The 18,427-nt window shown below is 37.9% G+C and overlaps 2 protein-coding genes across 4 annotated transcripts in view; one reads left to right on the top strand and one right to left on the bottom strand.

The window, feature by feature from the left end:
* Positions 1-3,501, top strand: part of LOC117300755 (adenylyl cyclase-associated protein 1-like) — a 41,699-nt gene extending 38,198 nt beyond the window's left edge. For both annotated transcript variants that reach the window (XM_033784538.1, XM_033784537.1), the window contains exon 19: positions 232-3,501. In XM_033784538.1, coding sequence (XP_033640429.1) covers positions 232-315 — 84 coding nt within the window. In that variant the 3' untranslated portion in view covers positions 316-3,501. The remainder of the gene's footprint in view (positions 1-231) is intronic.
* A 4,992-nt stretch (positions 3,502-8,493) lies between these two features.
* The window catches only part of LOC117301152 (ATP-dependent 6-phosphofructokinase, platelet type-like), a 37,779-nt gene continuing 27,845 nt past the window's right edge, over positions 8,494-18,427 (bottom strand). For both annotated transcript variants that reach the window (XM_033785047.1, XM_033785048.1), the window contains 6 exons: positions 16,912-17,064; positions 15,827-16,053; positions 15,108-15,219; positions 14,101-14,200; positions 13,014-13,119; positions 8,494-11,825 (listed from right to left, as the gene is read on the bottom strand). In XM_033785047.1, the coding sequence (XP_033640938.1) occupies positions 11,708-11,825; positions 13,014-13,119; positions 14,101-14,200; positions 15,108-15,219; positions 15,827-16,053; positions 16,912-17,064 (816 nt within the window). In that variant the 3' untranslated portion in view covers positions 8,494-11,707. The remainder of the gene's footprint in view (positions 11,826-13,013; positions 13,120-14,100; positions 14,201-15,107; positions 15,220-15,826; positions 16,054-16,911; positions 17,065-18,427) is intronic.

Raw genomic sequence — 18,427 nt, 5'->3', positions numbered from 1 at the left:
CACACCTTGAAGTGGCCTTCAGGCCTTGTGTGTCTGGCGACTTGCATAAAAAAAAAAATTTTTAAAAAAAATCAATAATTATTTGTAAACTGTGTAAACTGTGCACAGCTGTGCCACCGAGCATAACCCTTGCAGTAAAAACAGTCTCAAATGGTTGACCACACCACTGAAATAAAAATTGCCAGTTGTGGGGATGGTTAGTAATTATTTAAATTTTTGGTTTCTTTGCAGAACGAGTTCCCTCTACCAGAGCAGTTCAAGAGCTCGTATGACGGCAAGAGGTTTGTCACAGAGTGCAGTGAATCTCTGGGCTAGATCCACAAATCCCCCTATTTTTACCCTCATTTTGGTTTACCAAGACTCCAACCATTTATCGTCGGAGTGACATTACGACAATCGGCTTTCGATCGGCGAAACTAGGGAGGTATAAACTTTAAAGGAGTGTGGGCTAGCTACTGCTCACGCTTGATTGGGCGGGACACACAAACGGATGTCGTGAATATGCAATGGATGTAAGGTCAGTTTGTACTTGCTGCGGATTTATGCAGTTGCACTTAGGTGACGCTAACAAATGTTGTACAAATCTGGCACTCACAAAATATCCTCATTCGCACGAGTCCGTTTTACAATCGGACTTTATCATGGCATTTAACGGCTACAGATTGGCACTGGTGGCACTGTTATTCGCTGATTATTTTCACGACTGGTATGTAGCACCTTGTAAAGTTGTAGCACCTTGAAAAGTTTTACAAGGTGCTGTGACGCAATTTGCAGCAACCAAACCAGCGGCGAACTTTTTCTCTTAATAACGATAAGTGCACTGGGCTATTTTACGTGCATTCACAAAACACACAGGACCTTTGGCTTTACGTACCATCGGAAAGATGAAGCATTAATGGGTAAGTGTCTTGCTCAAAGGCCACAAGTGTCAAGATCGGGGACTCGAACCACACTCTGCTAATCAGAAAACACCTTGGCCCAAATTCAGAAAGCCTGTAAGCACTAAAATCTGCCCAGCACAGGAAACTCTTACTTAGCGAACACATGTTACAAGTTTACATTGGTGCGACTGATGCCCTTCTCACGGTTTGCTTATCAAATAAATGTGGTAAGCAGTATTTTCTGCTAAACAGCTTTATGAAATTGGCCCCAGATGGCTCGGACCTGACACATATAAATCCCCACTTTCAACGTATTGAAATCGCATCAAGTACAGACTGGCCATTACACAGTGTTTATAAATATAAAGGTTAACGCTTGAAATTGCATGATGTGCATTAGCTGAAAACATTATATCTTCCTTCGGGTTTAGATTACTGAAAAGAGATGAGTTTTAGTTCAATTTAACAATTTCAAAATGAATTTTATAGTAGAAAAAATATTATGAAAAAAACGATTTCTTTATTAACATTTATATTACATACTGAAGGATGCAAATTTTTAGGGATACTGTTGATATTTCCTCAAACTGTGGAATAAACTCCCAATATCTCTTCGTAATCAACAATCTGTCAACAATCTGTTCAAAACTCACCTGTTCTGTTAACAATTTCTCTGTCAAGTGCATTTGAACATGTATATGGAAAATGCGCTATATAAAAACATTATTAATATTATTAAACAAAATTCGAACTTATCCATGTTCTTAAATAACTTGATTGAAAACAAACTGTTTGCACTCGGTCCTTTGTGCCTTCGTAATGTCATTTAAAAATATTTTGTGCATGGTTTTGAAAAGCATTAAAACCCTAGGCATCTGGAGACAGAGTTTATTTAGTCGCCGAGTTTTAGTAGGCCGAGGGTAAATTTTATTTTAAAAATAACCATAATAAGTTGCCATTTATAGAGCGCCTTTGCCATAGGATACAATGCGCTTTTACGTCACCAACACAGATTAAATCAAAGTGAAGTTTGTGAAAGTGTCTGAAAAATACCCACACCTAGTCATGTTTAAACAGTATGCACTGAAACGAAACATGCGCTGCAGTTGACTGGTCCTTACCATTTTTGAAGCAAGGACTCACGAAGAGGCTCCTTGCGTATGTGCCCCGTATTCATGTATGGGTTGATATGACTGGCTGCCTCAGGCGCCCTCGCATGCCTGCTTCTCGAACACGTTGCAGTCACGTCCTTCGCAGTTCAGATGCAAGTATGGACGATTAGCCTCCCTAATCATTGTTATTACTACTAATTTACATGTATAAGAAATTGTCTTAAACAAATGGTCAGTAAAGGTTTGCTTGTTGAGGAATGGCTAAATACTTAAGGCTTTGCGTCGTACCAACATCTGATAAAGAACTATAGTATAGACAATGTGACCTACATGTATGTTTACATTCAAACCGCCCTATGTTGAAAAAAAACACTGTATACGTCATGTTTCGCCGGGCAAAATGACGCGTATTCATGGTAAGATTGCATACACTTTCTAGCTGGCTGCCAAACACAGGTTTTTCCCGGCGGTCTGCGCGCGAATCATGTTATGGTTTTTGTGTGACATCAGAGATCACATCGTCTATACACTAACGTATGTATGTATTGATGAATTCATCAGCTCAGAACTAGACAGTCATTACATTGTATGGATTTCATAAAATTGCTTTTGCCTAATTTGGAGCTCCTGGTTAATGGAAGGAATAGATCAAAGTAATTGTTTGGCAAACAGAAACATCTTCCTTTTTTTCATAAACATTTTAATGTGTGGATTTTGTTTTTCTTCTTTAAACTTCTATGCATTTTTCATGTGAGGCCCTTTTGAGCATTACTGAGTACTACTGAATACAAGTGGTGGGAAGCGTGTTAGTCAGGTAATTGCAAAGCGGAAAATAATTTGTAGCACTTTAATGACTAACTTGAATCAAATAAATATCCGCATGAGCTTTCGTAGAAGCAATTACATGTACTTGCATCTGATGAGGTAGTTGGAGCTACAAATGAGAGCTCATGGTTTAAAATGTGCAAATCGTTTTTTGGAATTTCACTGAATGTTTTTGTATAGTTAACAAGTTTACACTGGAAGGGTCTAAAATCCATTGACATTTTCAACATTTTAATGTGAGGTTTTGAGACTTGTAATTTTGTCCCTATTTACAACATCTCTATTCTATTGGAAAATTACTCCATTATAGAACCAAATTCAACCTTGAAGACCCCTCTTTTGCTTTGAAAGGGTATACAATTCAGTAAACCTATTTTGGTACCATTCAAACAAGAAGTTGGGGATTTTATGATTTTCTCCCTATTTTCATATGGATTCTATATAATGTGGGGTATTTTTTTTTCAATGTAAAAACTTGTGAGTCACCAGCAGTATCGATCATTTATGCTTTAACCAAAGCTGATTAATTTTGTAAAAGCAATATTTAAATCTACCTTTACACATAGTTTTGTTGGCTATCAGTTGGTAATGCAGATGCATTGTTATCTCGATTTCGATAAAAATGATATTCTTTTAGATATTAAATAATAAAAAAAGTACACAAGTTACACAACAAAATTGAATTTTATTGATTTTGGTTGTTTACCTCCATGTTTACCCACACACAGATGTGTGTTAGCACTGTATACTCGGTACTTTCCCCTTACACCGATGTGTGTTAGCACTGTATACTCGGTACTTTCCCCTTACACCGATGTGTGTTAGCACTGTATACTCAGTACTTTCCCAGAGTCCTGTACCCATACACAGATGTGTTTTAGCACTGTATACTCGGTACTTTCCCAGAGTCCTGTGAAAAAAACATCACAGGCATGTTACTCGGGTGGGATTCGAACCCACGACCCTTGCAATTCTAGAGCAGTGTCTTACCAACTAGACTACCGAGGTTGCCCGGTAGCTAGAATTGGATTTGTTTTTCTTTCATAGTGCAGCGGATGTCTAAATATTGGTCAATATGAACAGTATTCCCACTTGGTTTATCCCAAGATATGCATAAAGTAACAAATCTGTGAACATTTTGACTCAACTGGTCATCAAAGTTGCAAGAGAATAACAAAAGAAAACAAAGAGACCTCTGTTGCAACAATTTGTGTGTTTTCAGATGGCTAATAAAATGCTTCTGGCCTGAAGTTTTAGTGAGAAGTTATCTCTTTATCAAAAACTACATTACTTCACAGGAAGCAATTTTTCACGATGTTTTACACTATCAACAGCTCACCATTGCTTGTTTTATTTTAGGGCAAAATTTGCCATGTGCACTTGGTTATTAAATACAGTGTATAGCCTTGTTGCAATTCAGAGCAAATTTAGCGCTTTTTAGGGCAACATTTGACATATGTACACAAGGCTATTAAAGCATTGTGCTTATAGAGCATTTTTGTTGCATTTGCAGGCAAATTTAAGCAAGCCTATAGCCTTATATACATTTAAGAACAAATTTGTTACATTTTAGGAAAAAAGTACACAAGGTTGTGCTTATATTAGAGCAAAATTGTTGCATTTGGCAGCAAAATTTGATAAGTTCACAAGGCTATAGCCTTGTGCTTACATGTACATGTACATGTATTTAAGAGCAAATATGTTGCATTTAAAGCCATTGGACACTTTTGGTTAACAGTATTGTCCAAAGGCCCATGCTTAGTGTATCACAACTTATATATAAAATAACAAACCTGTGAAAATTTAGGCTCAATCGGTCATCGGAGCTGGGAGAAAATAACAGGAAACCCAACCCTTGATTCCGCACGTTTCGCCGTGTCATGACATGTGTTTAAAATAAATACGTAATTCTCAATATTGAGAATTGATAATTGTTTTAATGTTTTCGCAAAAAGTAAAGTGTTTCATGGAATAATATTTCAAGAGAAGTCTTTCACCATTACCTTCTGTAAACCCTGTAAGTTATTTGTAAATCTGTGAACTTTTAGTTTTTTTTCTGTTCCGAAAGTGTATAATGGCTTTAAGGGCAAAATTAGATAAGTTCACAATTTCTGGTGCTTATTTTAGAGTAAATTTGTTGCATTTTAGGGCAAAATTTGATAATTGGTTTTTTTTTAGAGTGAAGTTGTTGCATTTTAGAGCAACATTTGATAAGTTCACAACACTATAGCATTGTGCTTATTTTAGAGTAAATTTGTTGCATTTTAGGGCAAAATTTGATAAGTGTTTTTTTTAGAGTGAAGTTGTTGCATTTTAGAGCAACATTTGATAAGTTCACAAGACTATAGCATTGTGCTTATTTTAGAGTAAATTTGTTGCATTTTAGGGCGAAATTTGATAAGTGTTTTTTTTAGAGTGAAGTTGTTGCATTTTAGAGCAACATTTGATAAGTTCACAAGACTAAAGCCTTGTGCTTATTTAAGAGTGAAGTTGTTGCATTTTAGAGCAAAATTTGATAAGTTCACAAGACTATATATATAGCCTTGTGCTTATTTTAGAGTAAATTTGTTGCATTTAAGAGCAAAACTTGATAAGTTCACAAGACTATAGCCTTGTGCTTATTTTAGAGTAAATTTGTTGCATTTTAGAGCAAAATTTAATAAGTTCACAAGACTATAGCCTTGTGCTTGTTTTAGAGCAAATTTGTTGCATTTTAGAGCAACATTTATAAAGTTCACAAGACTATAGCATTGTGCTTATTTTAGAGTAAATTTGTTGCATTTTAGAGCAAAATTTAATAAGTTCACAAAACTAAAGCCTTGTGCTTGTTTTAGAGCAAATTTGTTGCATTTTAGAGCAGAATTTGATAGTTTCACAAGACTATAGCATTGTGCTTATTTTAGAGCAAAATTTGATAAGTTCACAAGACTATAGCATTGTGCTTATTTTAAAGTAAATTTGTTGCATTTTAGGGCAAAATTTGATAAGTGTTTTTTTTAGAGTGAACTTGTTGCATTTAAGAGCAACATTTGATAAGTTCACAAGACTAAAGCCTTGTGCTTATTTTAGAGTGAAGTTGTTGCATTTTAGAGCAACATTTGATAGTTTCACAAGGTTATAGCCTTGTGCTTATTTTAGAGTAAATTTGTTGCATTTAAGAGCAAAACTTGATAAGTTCACAAGACTATATAGCCTTGTGCTTATTTAAAGGCAAATCTGATGCATTTTACAGCAAATTTGATAGTTTCACAAGACTATAGCCTCGTGCTTATTTTAGAGTAAATTTGCTGCATTTTAGAGCAAAACTTGATAAGTTCACAAGACTATAGCCTTGTGCTTATTTTAGAGCAAATTTGTTGCATTTTGGAGCAAAAATTGATAAGTTCACAAGACTATAGCCTTGTGCTTATTTTAGAGTAAATTTGTTGCATTTTAGAGCAAAACTTGATAAGTTCACAAGCCTTGTGCTTATTTTAGAGTAAATTTGTTGCATTTTAGAGCAGAATTTGATAATTTCACAAGACTATAGCATTGTGCTTATTTTAGAGCAAAATTTGATAAGTTCACAAGACTATAGCATTGTGCTTATTTTAAAGTAAATTTGTTGCATTTTTGGGCAAAATTTGATAAGTGTTTTTTTTAGAGTGAACTTGTTGCATTTTAGAGCAACATTTGATAAGTTCACAAGGTTATAGCCTTGTGCTTATTTTAGAGTGAAGTTGTTGCATTTTAGAGCAACATTTGATAGTTTCACAAGGTTATAGCCTTGTGCTTATTTTAGAGTAAATTTGTTGCATTTAAGAGCAAAACTTGATAAGTTCACAAGACTATATAGCCTTGTGCTTATTTAAAGGCAAATCTGATGCATTTTACAGCAAATTTGATAGTTTCACAAGACTATAGCCTCGTGCTTATTTTAGAGTAAATTTGCTGCATTTTAGAGCAAAACTTGATAAGTTCACAAGACTATAGCCTTGTGCTTATTTTAGAGCAAATTTGTTGCATTTTGGAGCAAAAATTGATAAGTTCACAAGACTATAGCCTTGTGCTTATTTTAGAGTAAATTTGTTGCATTTTAGAGCAAAACTTGATAAGTTCACAAGCCTTGTGCTTATTTTAGAGTAAATTTGTTGCATTTTAGAGCAGAATTTGATAATTTCACAAGACTATAGCATTGTGCTTATTTTAGAGCAAAATTTGATAAGTTCACAAGACTATAGCATTGTGCTTATTTTAAAGTAAATTTGTTGCATTTTTGGGCAAAATTTGATAAGTGTTTTTTTTAGAGTGAACTTGTTGCATTTTAGAGCAACATTTGATAAGTTCACAAGGTTATAGCCTTGTGCTTATTTTAGAGTAAATGTGCTGCATTTTAGAGCAAAACTTGACAAGTTCACAAGACTATAGCCTTGTGCTTATTTTAGAGCAATTTTGTTGCATTTTGGAGCAAAAATTGATAAGTTCACAAGACTATAGCCTTGTGCTTATTTTAGAGTAAATTTGTTGCATTTTAGAGCAAAATTTAATAAGTTCACAAGACTAAAGCCTTGTGCTTGTTTTAGAGCAAATTTGTTGCATTTTAGAGCAGAATTAGATAAGTTCACAAGACTATAGCCTTGTGCTTGTTTTAGAGCAAATTTGATAGATTCACAGTTCCTTGTGCTTTTGTTTTTGTTGCATTTTAGAGCAACATTTGAAAGTTTCACAAGGTTATAGCCTTGTGCTTATTTTAGAGTAAATTTGCTGCATTTTAGAGCAAAACTTGACAAGTTCACAAGACTATAGCCTTGTGCTTATTTTAGAGCAATTTTGTTGCATTTTGGAGCAAAAATTGATAAGTTCACAAGACTATAGCCTTGTGCTTATTTTAGAGTAAATTTGTTGCATTTTAGAGCAAAATTTAATAAGTTCACAAGACTAAAGCCTTGTGCTTGTTTTAGAGCAAATTTGTTGCATTTTAGAGCAGAATTTGATAAGTTCACAAGACTATAGCCTTGTGCTTGTTTAAGAGCAAATTTGATAGATTCACAGTTCCTTGTGCTTTTGTTTTTGTTGCATTTTAGATCAACATTTGATAACTTCACAAGACTATAGCCTTGTGCTTATTTTAGAGCAAATTTGATGCATTTTATAGCAAAATTTGATAAGTTCACAAGACTAAAGCCTTGTGCTTGTTTTAGAGCAAATTTGTTGCATTTTAGAGCAGAATTTGATAAGTTCACAAGACTATAGCCTTGTGCTTGTTTTAGAGCAAATTTGATAGATTCACAGTTCCTTGTGCTTTTGTTTTTGTAGCATTTTAGATCAACATTTGATAACTTCACAAGACTATAGACTTGTGCTTATTTTAGAGCCATTTTGTTGCATTTTAGAGCAAAATTTGAAATTGGTTGCATCAGAGCAATATTCGATAAGTTCACAAGGCTTATTTTAGAGCAAAATTTTATTTCAGAGCAAAATTTGAGCCTTGTGCTTTTGTTGGAGCAAATTTGTTGCATTTTAGAGTTTTAAGTTCACAAGCCTTGTGCTTATTTTAAAATGCAACAGATTTACTCTAAATAAGCACAGGGCTAGCCTTGTGAAGTTATCAAATTTTGATCTAAAATGTAAAATTTGTTGCATTTTCAAAATTACTACATATCACAGCATCTACTGACAAACTCAACCACAAGGCATTTTCAAACATCATTTAACTTACTTAGTCAAACTTTGCAAATACATACCCATTATCATGAAAACAACACACAAATTATATTTGCTTGAACTATTTGTCATTTCATGAAATGCCAGCACCTACATGTACAAATAAATGTCTCTGAACACCTTAGGCTTTCACAATATCAATTAGTCAATTCAATTGCTCAACAATTGTTCTTACCATCCAATTCTGTCCGACCGTTAAATGATACATGTATGTAAACAATATTACAAATGCAAAATCACAGCAGGTGGGTCATACAGTGGGAGGGTTGACTGTATACTGTGTAGACACTGTGTAGATACACAGTCAACCCTCCTACTGTCTTACCATCGAATGTGACTTAGTGTTAGAGATATGTACTGCACCTAACCCTCCTACTGTTTAACCTATCAATATCATGTGCACATACATGTACATTAGCTCAACATGTATGCACTTGAACCACCAGATTAAACCCATGTGTAGTTCAACAACTTCAAACAGTCAGTAAACTCACTGGAAACATGGCACCAATAGTAGGAGGGCTGAGTCTATACACAAAAATAGATTAACAATATTGCTCCATAAATAGACTCAAATTACAATTAATTACATGTAGATAATCACTGCATGATACATGTACTAAAGATTCACGATGACAAATAATTTGGCACAGCGCATGTAAACATCGACAATCTTGTTGAAAATGCATAATATAAGTTTTGTTAAATCAGACATTGGAAAAATATCCATGCTAAACACACTTGAAGAGTCTGTGCAATATAATAAAAGCACAGCAAGTACATAATAATCTGCAAAATGTTTACACTCTCTAGGTTTGACTGAAAGCAAACTTTGTCAACTTCAAGCACTGCAGTCGTTACACATACCTTTTTACTTCTTCTGGTTTGCAAAGAATCTGCACTATACTAAGAAGGCTTTTTTCCTTCAGAACATAGTTGTACAGAATTCATACTATATCAAGTCTGTGTGTTTGCTGCTCTGAACTGAGCAAAATGTCATGGCTCAGCTATCAGTGATTTTCCCAACGCTTACAGCCCATGGAAAAAAGCAAGGAATAAATACAAATGTGGGCAGCACTAAACTGAACCCAGCCATAAAATTCTTCTATAACATTCCCTTCCTACCTTACTATATACTGAATCTTTCTATACAAACAACCTGGCATAAATATGGTTTTAATATACATTATTATTATTATTAATATGTGGCATAGTTTTTTTGTTTCAACCGCCACAATTATAACACCAGCACCACATAATGCATAGCTAGCAATCTACAAAAGGCTTTGCTGTTTGCACGGACTTTGATGCCTGCCAAAACGCTTGAATTATAATTCTTTGGTATACATTTCAAATTTACAAGGCAGGGCAAAAATTGATAGAGATGCTAATTGGTTGATTTTGTTCTTACTGTCCGAGTTTCCATTTCATAGCGCTGCTAACCGTTAGCACACGAAAAGGTATGCTAACCTTCCAGTGCTTACTGTATGAAAATGAATGACAAAACAATGCAAACTCCCTCCTGCCCTTAACCGTTGTTTTGTCCAGCCACAATCCCCAACACTAAAGCTCACGACTAAATCACACATGAAAATGCAGTAGAAAGGAAACAGCAATCTATCAAGCTGCGTTCATACCAAGAACACAGTGAAAACTCTGCGAACACTTACTGAGGTAAGAACACACTACACACAGACACCAAAGAAAGCCTTGTACAGTTTTCAGCAGCACAGCAATAAGAGACAGTAATCTAGCAAGCTGTGTCCATACCAAGAACACTTTGAAATCTCTGTGAATACTTCCTGAGGTAAGACCACACTACATACAGACACCAAAGATTGCCTTGGACAGTTTCCAGCATCAACGCAACGAGAAACAGTAATCTAGCAATCTGCGTCCATACCAAGAACACTTTGAAAAGTCTGTGAATACTCCTTGAGATAAGACTACACTACACACAGACAACAAAGATAACCAAAGAAAACAACATGGCACACTTAGGCTCTGGTATGTTGGTCAAGAACTCCATGAAAACAAGGTGTGAAGGAAGAATCAACAATTTGTTTGGAATCAAAACTATCCACTTAAATACAACAGCATCCTCTGACACTCATACAGAAACACAAACAAATCTGTCTCTCAGCTTATCACCTGGTCACCAACACATGGAAGGTGGAAAAGGGGAAGACAGAAAGAATCTCAGCTATACAGATGTAGTTGCTAGGGACATTGGGGTGCTTCCAGCTGATCTTCCAAACCTAATGAGGGCCAGACAAGAATGGGCAAATCTCTCCCCCATTCCGACCTCGGTCAACTAGAGAGAGAGAGAGAGCTCAATGACCAAGGAGGCATCTAAGAGGCTAGAGAAATGCTAAGACTCAACGCGGTAACACAAAAACATGGCAATGTCTGGCAAGCACTGCAGTCACACCAATCAAAACATGGGCCACACTTCACCTCCAGTTCACCAATATATTCCAGGATCCCATCAAATGCTACTAAAGCCAATTACACACACAAAGTACAGCACTATGCAGAAAATCACCAGAGCATTAGGCTTGATACTCCAATGAAGGAGGCAAAGAAGGCGACTGCCTCAATGCCCCCTGTTCATTGCCTTGGTGCCCTTCAAATGCCCCAGTAGAAATTTACAATTTCCTCGTAAGGTGCCTTTTACCAAGGAGAAAATGCCTTGTTGCCCTTGCTGTTTTGAAAATGGCTAGTACAAAACAGCTCTTCTAAGAAAGAAATTTTTCACAGTCATTCTGCAAACTCTACTTACATGTACACGTACAACTACATAAAAGCAGAAAATATTGATAAATATTAAGAGCACAATACATATTGCTACATAGTACGTAGGGCCCAATATCATTAGTACGTAGCTAAGCACAAACAAATTATGCTTACCACAATAAGGTTACCAACCAAACTACCATGTCACATGAACAGTCTTTAACTGGTATCCGGCTCATGTTTGCTCAGCAGTAACTCGTTCATCGATATATTTACTGCTTAAAGCAGCTCTATGAAAATGGGCCCTAGTGTTTGGGCAGAAACAACTGCTTTTACAAGGAAAGACTTGGAAAGAAACAACACTTGGAATAGACTCATCTTAAGACTTGACCCTGGAGATTGTGTTCCCTTTGGTGAACTGGGAGGGGTGGCGGCAGGCCCTGGCGATCCCTAATCCACTATGTGCGGTACAACCTCTGCTTCAACTATGTAAGTGCTGGCGTGCTTAGCAAGGATGCGTAGCAGTGGGCGAAGCTTGATCCACCACTGCTGGGTCGGGATGCGGTGTCTGGTAATAAAAGAAAACTTAATTTAAAAAAAATTCCGGCCTAATTAAAGGCTGTGTACATGTAGCTTTTATTTCTGAAATGGACCAAGCAATACTAATAATACAATATGCAAGTTCGAATGCATAGATATTGATTGCTCAGACATTTCTTAAAAGAAGATCAGCTATGTATGTTCTGCTGATGAACTCACCATACATGTACATGTACCACCTGCTAACACCAATTACATGTACATGTATCTATTATCAAAACCATAGTGGCTGATATTGATTGGTCAGACAGTAGGAGGGTTGACTATGTTCTCCACAGTCACTACCTACTATAATATTGCGGGCTGACATAACTTATTTATCAATCAAAACCACAGTGGATGATATTTATTGGTAAGACAGTAAGAGGGTTGACCTTGTCCTCTGCATTCACCACCTACTATAATATTGCAAGATGACATAAATTATCTTTCATTCAAAACCACAGTGGCTGTTATTTAATGGCAAGACAGTAGGAGGGTTGACTGTGTACTGTAGTATGCATTCACCACATGATATAATATTGCAGGCTGGCATACTTTATCTCTCATTCAAAACCACAGAGGATGATATTGATTGGTCTGACAGTAGGAGGGTTTATTGTGTATGCATTCACCAAACGATGTAATATTCGGGCTGGCATAATTTATCTATCATTCAAAACCATAGTATACACATATTGACTAGCAATGAGGTAACTAGTGTACGTATATTGCCCCCGAGGGACTTTGAGTGACCAGAAGAGGGAAATAGGGCCCTCTTCTGGTCACTCACAGGCCCGAGGGGAATAGACGTACACTAGTTACCGAATTATGCCAGTCAGTATGTGTTTTAAAACACAGCTCGGTCTTAAATGTGAAATAAGAACAGACACACATCTGGAAAAGAAAGGAAGTTATGTAGTTGCTGTTCACGGTTCAAGTCACGGTTCAAGTCAAGAGAGGGCGCTGCAGTATTTTCAAAGCCTAGTGCCCGCTCGGTAACTAGTTCCCGCAAACCACACGCGCACCTTCACTAGACTTTATTAGTTCATCCCACGTGACCATGTTTCAGCCAACAAGAATACAGAGAAAGCAAGAGGTGTGTTATAATGTATAATATTGAATGGCAATTAAGACAGCAATAAGAGTTGATACCAGTGCTTCCAGGGAGACTTACTCGAAATCTGTTCCTTTCTTTAGACTCTCCACAGATCGAAAGGCAAGATGTCTTTTCTGGATACCCACAAGGCAAGCTGTGTTGGGGTCTGTGGTGCTGACTACACCTATAATAGAAACATCCCAAAAAACATTAAGTCCCACTTTCCCAGAATACAATAGAAGTATATGAACTAAGTTCTTTTGTTGAAAAAAAGAAAAGAGTGTGGTGTACAGAAGGGCCAAGAAGGGCCTATTTAGATGCCAAGGTTTGAGCCAAGACACTGGGCTTGTATACACCCCAGGGAGCTCAGAAAGATTAAAGAAATGTTATGGCCAAATGACCAGGGCGCTAATGTAAAGCACACTGAGACGTCAAGGTCCTGGGGTGCATTCAGCAGGCACTGCCAGACACACCAGGACAACCCCTTTTCTTACATCCCTTCTGATGGATGAAGCAGTTATGCGTGTCTTGCTTAAGGATATCAATATAAACCACAAGGGAAACTGACTGGGTAAATATTGAAATGATTTTAGGGGTAGAACAAAGAATTCACTCGAGTGGGATTCGAACACCGCCAATATACATTGTACGGCTAGATAGCTAAGTTGGTAGAGCGCGGCACGTTAATCCCGAGGTCGCTGGTTCAAATCTCACTCTTCTAGTCAATTCTTTGTTCAACCCCAAAAATCTTGCTTAAGGACACGTACATGTATGTCTAGACCAAGGTCCAAATTCATAAAGCTGCTAAACCGCTGATTTTGTGCTTAGTGTACGTTTTCCATTTCACAGCGCTGCTAACTGTAAGCACATGAAAAGGCATGCTTACCTTCCGGTGTTAAATACACAAAAATGAATGACGTAACAATACAAATCCATGGTGAACGCACAAAATGGCCACCTAATTTTCTGCTAACCTGTGAGACACGTTTAGACCATAGCAAATTTTTCTGCTTCAGTAAGCACAACAATTTTGCTTACCGTTAAGCAACGCTATGAAATTGGGCTCAGAGCTTAACTACAGTACCCTCTTGACAGTTCTACCACGGCATGCTGCAACATAAAACGACACCAGGCAGTCAATTTGTTGCGTCAACGATATACCTACCATCTTTGGAGTTCTTCTCGATGACATCACGCAGGAATTCAGACGCCCTGACGGCGAGCTTGGTACCCATGTTACGATCAAACACAGAGGGGGCTCCTCCCTGATAGAACACGAACAATATATCTTTTAAAGGGAAGGTACATGTATACTGTACGTTTGGTAATTACTCAAAACAAATTTTAACTTAAAAACTTACTCTGTAACGAGCATTGGAGAGCTGCTGATAGTATAACACATTGTGAGAAACGGCTTCCTTTGAAGTAATGTAGTTTTTGAAAAAGAGGTGATTTTTCACTAAAACACTAAAAGACTTCTAGCTAGAAGTCTTTTATTCCTATCTGAAAGCACACAAATTCGTCCAATAAGGGTGTTTTTTCTTTCATCATTTTCTCGCAACTTCGATGACCAATTGAGCCCAAATTTTCACAGGCTTGTTATTTTATGGTTATGATTGGATACACCAAGTGGGAACACTGGTCTTTGACAATTACCAAACATGTACAGTGCCTTTAAGGCACTGGAAACTTCTGTTAATTACTAAAAGATAATTGTTAGCATAAAAACTAACTTGGTAACGAGCAATGGAGAGCTGTTGATAGTATGAAACATTGTGAGAAAGAAGTAATTTCTCACTCAAATAATAAAATGCTTTGTGCCTGAAGCCTTTTATTAGGCATCTGAAGGCACACAATTTTGTGGGCAGGCCTAATACTTCACAGAGGCAACCAAGGTCATTGCCCCCTGGCCATTGCCTTGGTGCCCTTGAAATACTCCAGTAGAAATATAAAATGTCCTCATAGGGTGCCCCTTACCAAGGAGAAAATGCCTTCATAGTGACCTTGCCCTTTCAAACACGAAGCATACAGGTATGGAGCATGCTGGTAAAAACAGCAAATTAAAATTGGCTCTTCTACATGTTCTAGCAAAGAGACTTATCACACAGTGATTCTGCAAATTCTAGTTACATCTAAAAATTAAAGCATACAGGCCTGAATAAATTTACCCACCTGCTGAATGTGTCCGAGTACGTTGGTGCGAGTGGTGAAGATCTTCTTTCCTTCCTCCGCGTACAGACGCTGGATGAACTCAGTCGAGAAGTTGCGATTGGCGTTCTCATTCCTTTAACATGTTTAAGAGGAGCCGACAAAAAAGTCCATGTTAAGTTCATCATAAAGGTATGGTCATTGATTGGTCATTGTCAGCGTAATGCTGATTCAAAGCCACAACTATCAAGAATGAGAGTGATTACTTATTGAGAAAACAGCAACAATTTGTTATGGTTTTTTCATTGAGAACTTTGAATACATCCACATTTAGTGAGTTTACCCAGTGCAATTCATAAATCACAGGAGAGAGAGAGAAATTTAGCTTAAAAAAGAGAAAATGGACTTGTGTACATGAAGTCTGAATTTTTGCATAGCTTATTTTTGTTGTACATGTACATGTAGGTTTTGAGCATATTACTGCCTTCTCTCTGTATTTGTAATCTTAAAATATGTTTTCATTGTAAAAGCTAGAGTAGAGTGGTGTGTCAGTGTGGTTTTAAACATTTTTATTAATAAATTTCACACCAGGAAAAGAAATTTCATGCACTTATTCACATGACTGAAAAAATTATTGAATTAAATTGAATTGATTTGAGGAATAATTAGAGATATTTCAATGGTCTGAAAGTCAAAAAACTTAATACAGTCCGTCATCAATTACACTGTGTACATGTACAAACCTTAGAATCAAGCCACGCTGGACAGCATCCGTTATCTTGACCTTAAGATGCTCGACGTCGGCCTGCAGGTCAGCAATTCCAAAGTGCTCCTCAAAGATATACGCTGCGTCGGCGCCACCAGCGAGGGCGCTCATGGTGGCCAGGTAACCACAGTAGCCGCCCATGGTCTCTACGATGAAGACGCGACGGCGCGTGCCGCTGGCCGACTGTTTGATCTTGTCGCATGCCTGCAGAAGCAGAGACAATGAGAAAAGAATTTGATGAGTACTACTAATAACGTTTACAATAACCATATCAATGTAGTTTATGCTAGTACCCTGTTAATTGGGCCAATAAGATTTTTTGTTTTAATCTTTCTAAGCTTCCTTTGGAGTAAACAACCCTTGGTCACTAGCACTCCGAAGGCTTTTACATCAACACAATATCAACCTCTACCCTTGCAGGTACCCATGTATACCCCTGGGTGAAGAGAAGTTCACTATAGTAAAGTATCTTGCTCCACAATACAAGTGTCATGACCAGGATTCGATGCTCTTAAACCACTCGGCTAGACACCCTACATGTTTAACCCTCAAGGTGATAACTTCTTACACTAGTCACCCATTAAACGCCGACTCGATTTTGACAGTGCCCATGTTCAGACAGCGTACTTAAGTTAGACCCAAACCATTTCAACTTTACAAGCAGCGGACCGGGGACCAATCATAACACAGATATGGAAAGCTGACGTCACTGACCCGTCCATCCAATGAAATCATTGTATCAAATGAAACCACTGGGTCTGTACAACCAGTGCCTGTATTTATCCTTGAGGATAAAGATACATGTTGGGGACCAGTCTACACTACATGTATATGTACATGTACAGCTATCAACTCACCAGACTGGGCCCCTGCCCTATCCGCATGGAAGGACAGGTACTGGTTTATGTATATACATGTACGTCAGATTTAACTGCGAATCTCAAGAACCATGCTGAAAGCCATGTGAAATGATGTACGTGGGCTCAATGGCAAGATCTCCAGCATAATTCACGAAACCTGGAAGAGTGTCGTCAAATGTTGAGGCAAGTTATCGCGACTCACCTGAGTAATGGCGTTGAGGGCAGTATCACACCCTAGACTGAAGTCGGCTCCCGGCACATTGTTACTGACTGTCGCTGGTATGACCACCATGGGAATGCAGAACTCTGGGAACTTACTGCGAGCTTCTGACATCTCCAATACGCTCTTAAAGCTCTGGAAATCGCAAGAATTAGAAGACAACATATCACTCTCAGGAAATCTCCATTTGTTTTCACTGGTTTAATGTACCTCTTCAAAAACTTCCCATAGACTTTAAAGGCAGTGGACACTATTGGTAATTACTCAAAATAATTATCATAATAAAACCTTTCTTGAGTACAAGTAATGGGGAGAGGTTGATAGTACAAAACATTGTGAGAAACGGCTCCCTCTGAAGTGACGTAGTTTTCAAGAGGTAATTTTCCACGAATTTGATTTCCAGACATTAAGTTTAGAATTTGAGGTCTCGAAATCAAGCATCAGAAAGCACACAACTTCGTGTGACAAGGGTGTTTTTTTTCTTTCATTATTATCTCGCAACTTAGACGACCGATTAAGCTCAAATTTTCACAGGTTTGTTATTTTGTGCATACATGTATGTTGAGATACACCAACTGTGAAGACTAATCTTTGACAAAAATTACCAATAGTGTCCACTGTCTTTAAGATTTTGCTATGAAAGTGCACTTTGCAAAACGAAAAAAATTGCCTTGCACTCTCCAAGGAACAGACTTGTACATGTCATGCATGTACATGTAGGTCAACAAACGGGGCGAGTTCTCTTTTGGGGTGGGGGTCCTTCATACATGTATACCAGGTCTATGCATAGAGATACATGTACAAAGAGGCTACGAAGGACTGTTGCCCAGGTAGCCTTGCTCAAGGCAGTCGCATTATTCGCTCCGAAAAGACGCCGCTGTAAACCCACCCGTATACCCTGTGCGTGGTGCGTGCGATCACACCGCATGACCCACCCATATACACACTGTCACATCGTACGACTACTGTGCACACGAGCCATCCGCACTCGTACCACTAACCGCATGCGGATAGTGTACAGGGGCATCGTGTCGTGCGATGTTACGCACAGTGAATACGGGTGGGTTTTTATATGGTACAGCGGCGGTCTTTTTTTCGGAGTGAATAATTCAACTGCCTTGAGCAAGGCTATGCGGATAGTGTAAGGGGGCATCGTGTCGTGCGATGTTACGCACAGTGAATACGGGTGGGATTTTATACAGTACAGCGGCGGTCTTTTTTCGGAGTGAATAATTTGACTGCCTTGAGCAAGGCTATGCGGATAGTGTAAGGGGGCATCGTGTCGTGCGATGTTACGCACAGTGAATACGGGTGGTTTTTTATATGGTACAGCGGCGGTCTTTTTTCGGAGTGAATAATTCGACTGCCTTCTGCAAGGCTATGCGGATAGTGTAAGGGGGCATCGTGTCGTGCGATGTTACGCACAGTGAATACGGGTGGGTTTTTATACGGTACAGCGGCGGTCTTTTTTCGGAGTGAATAATTCGACTGCCGTGAG

Source organism: Asterias rubens, chromosome 16 (genome assembly GCF_902459465.1).
Source record: "Asterias rubens chromosome 16, eAstRub1.3, whole genome shotgun sequence".
In the NCBI taxonomy this organism is placed as follows: Eukaryota; Metazoa; Echinodermata; class Asteroidea; order Forcipulatida; family Asteriidae; genus Asterias; species Asterias rubens.
This window is presented reverse-complemented; position numbering and strand designations above follow the sequence as displayed.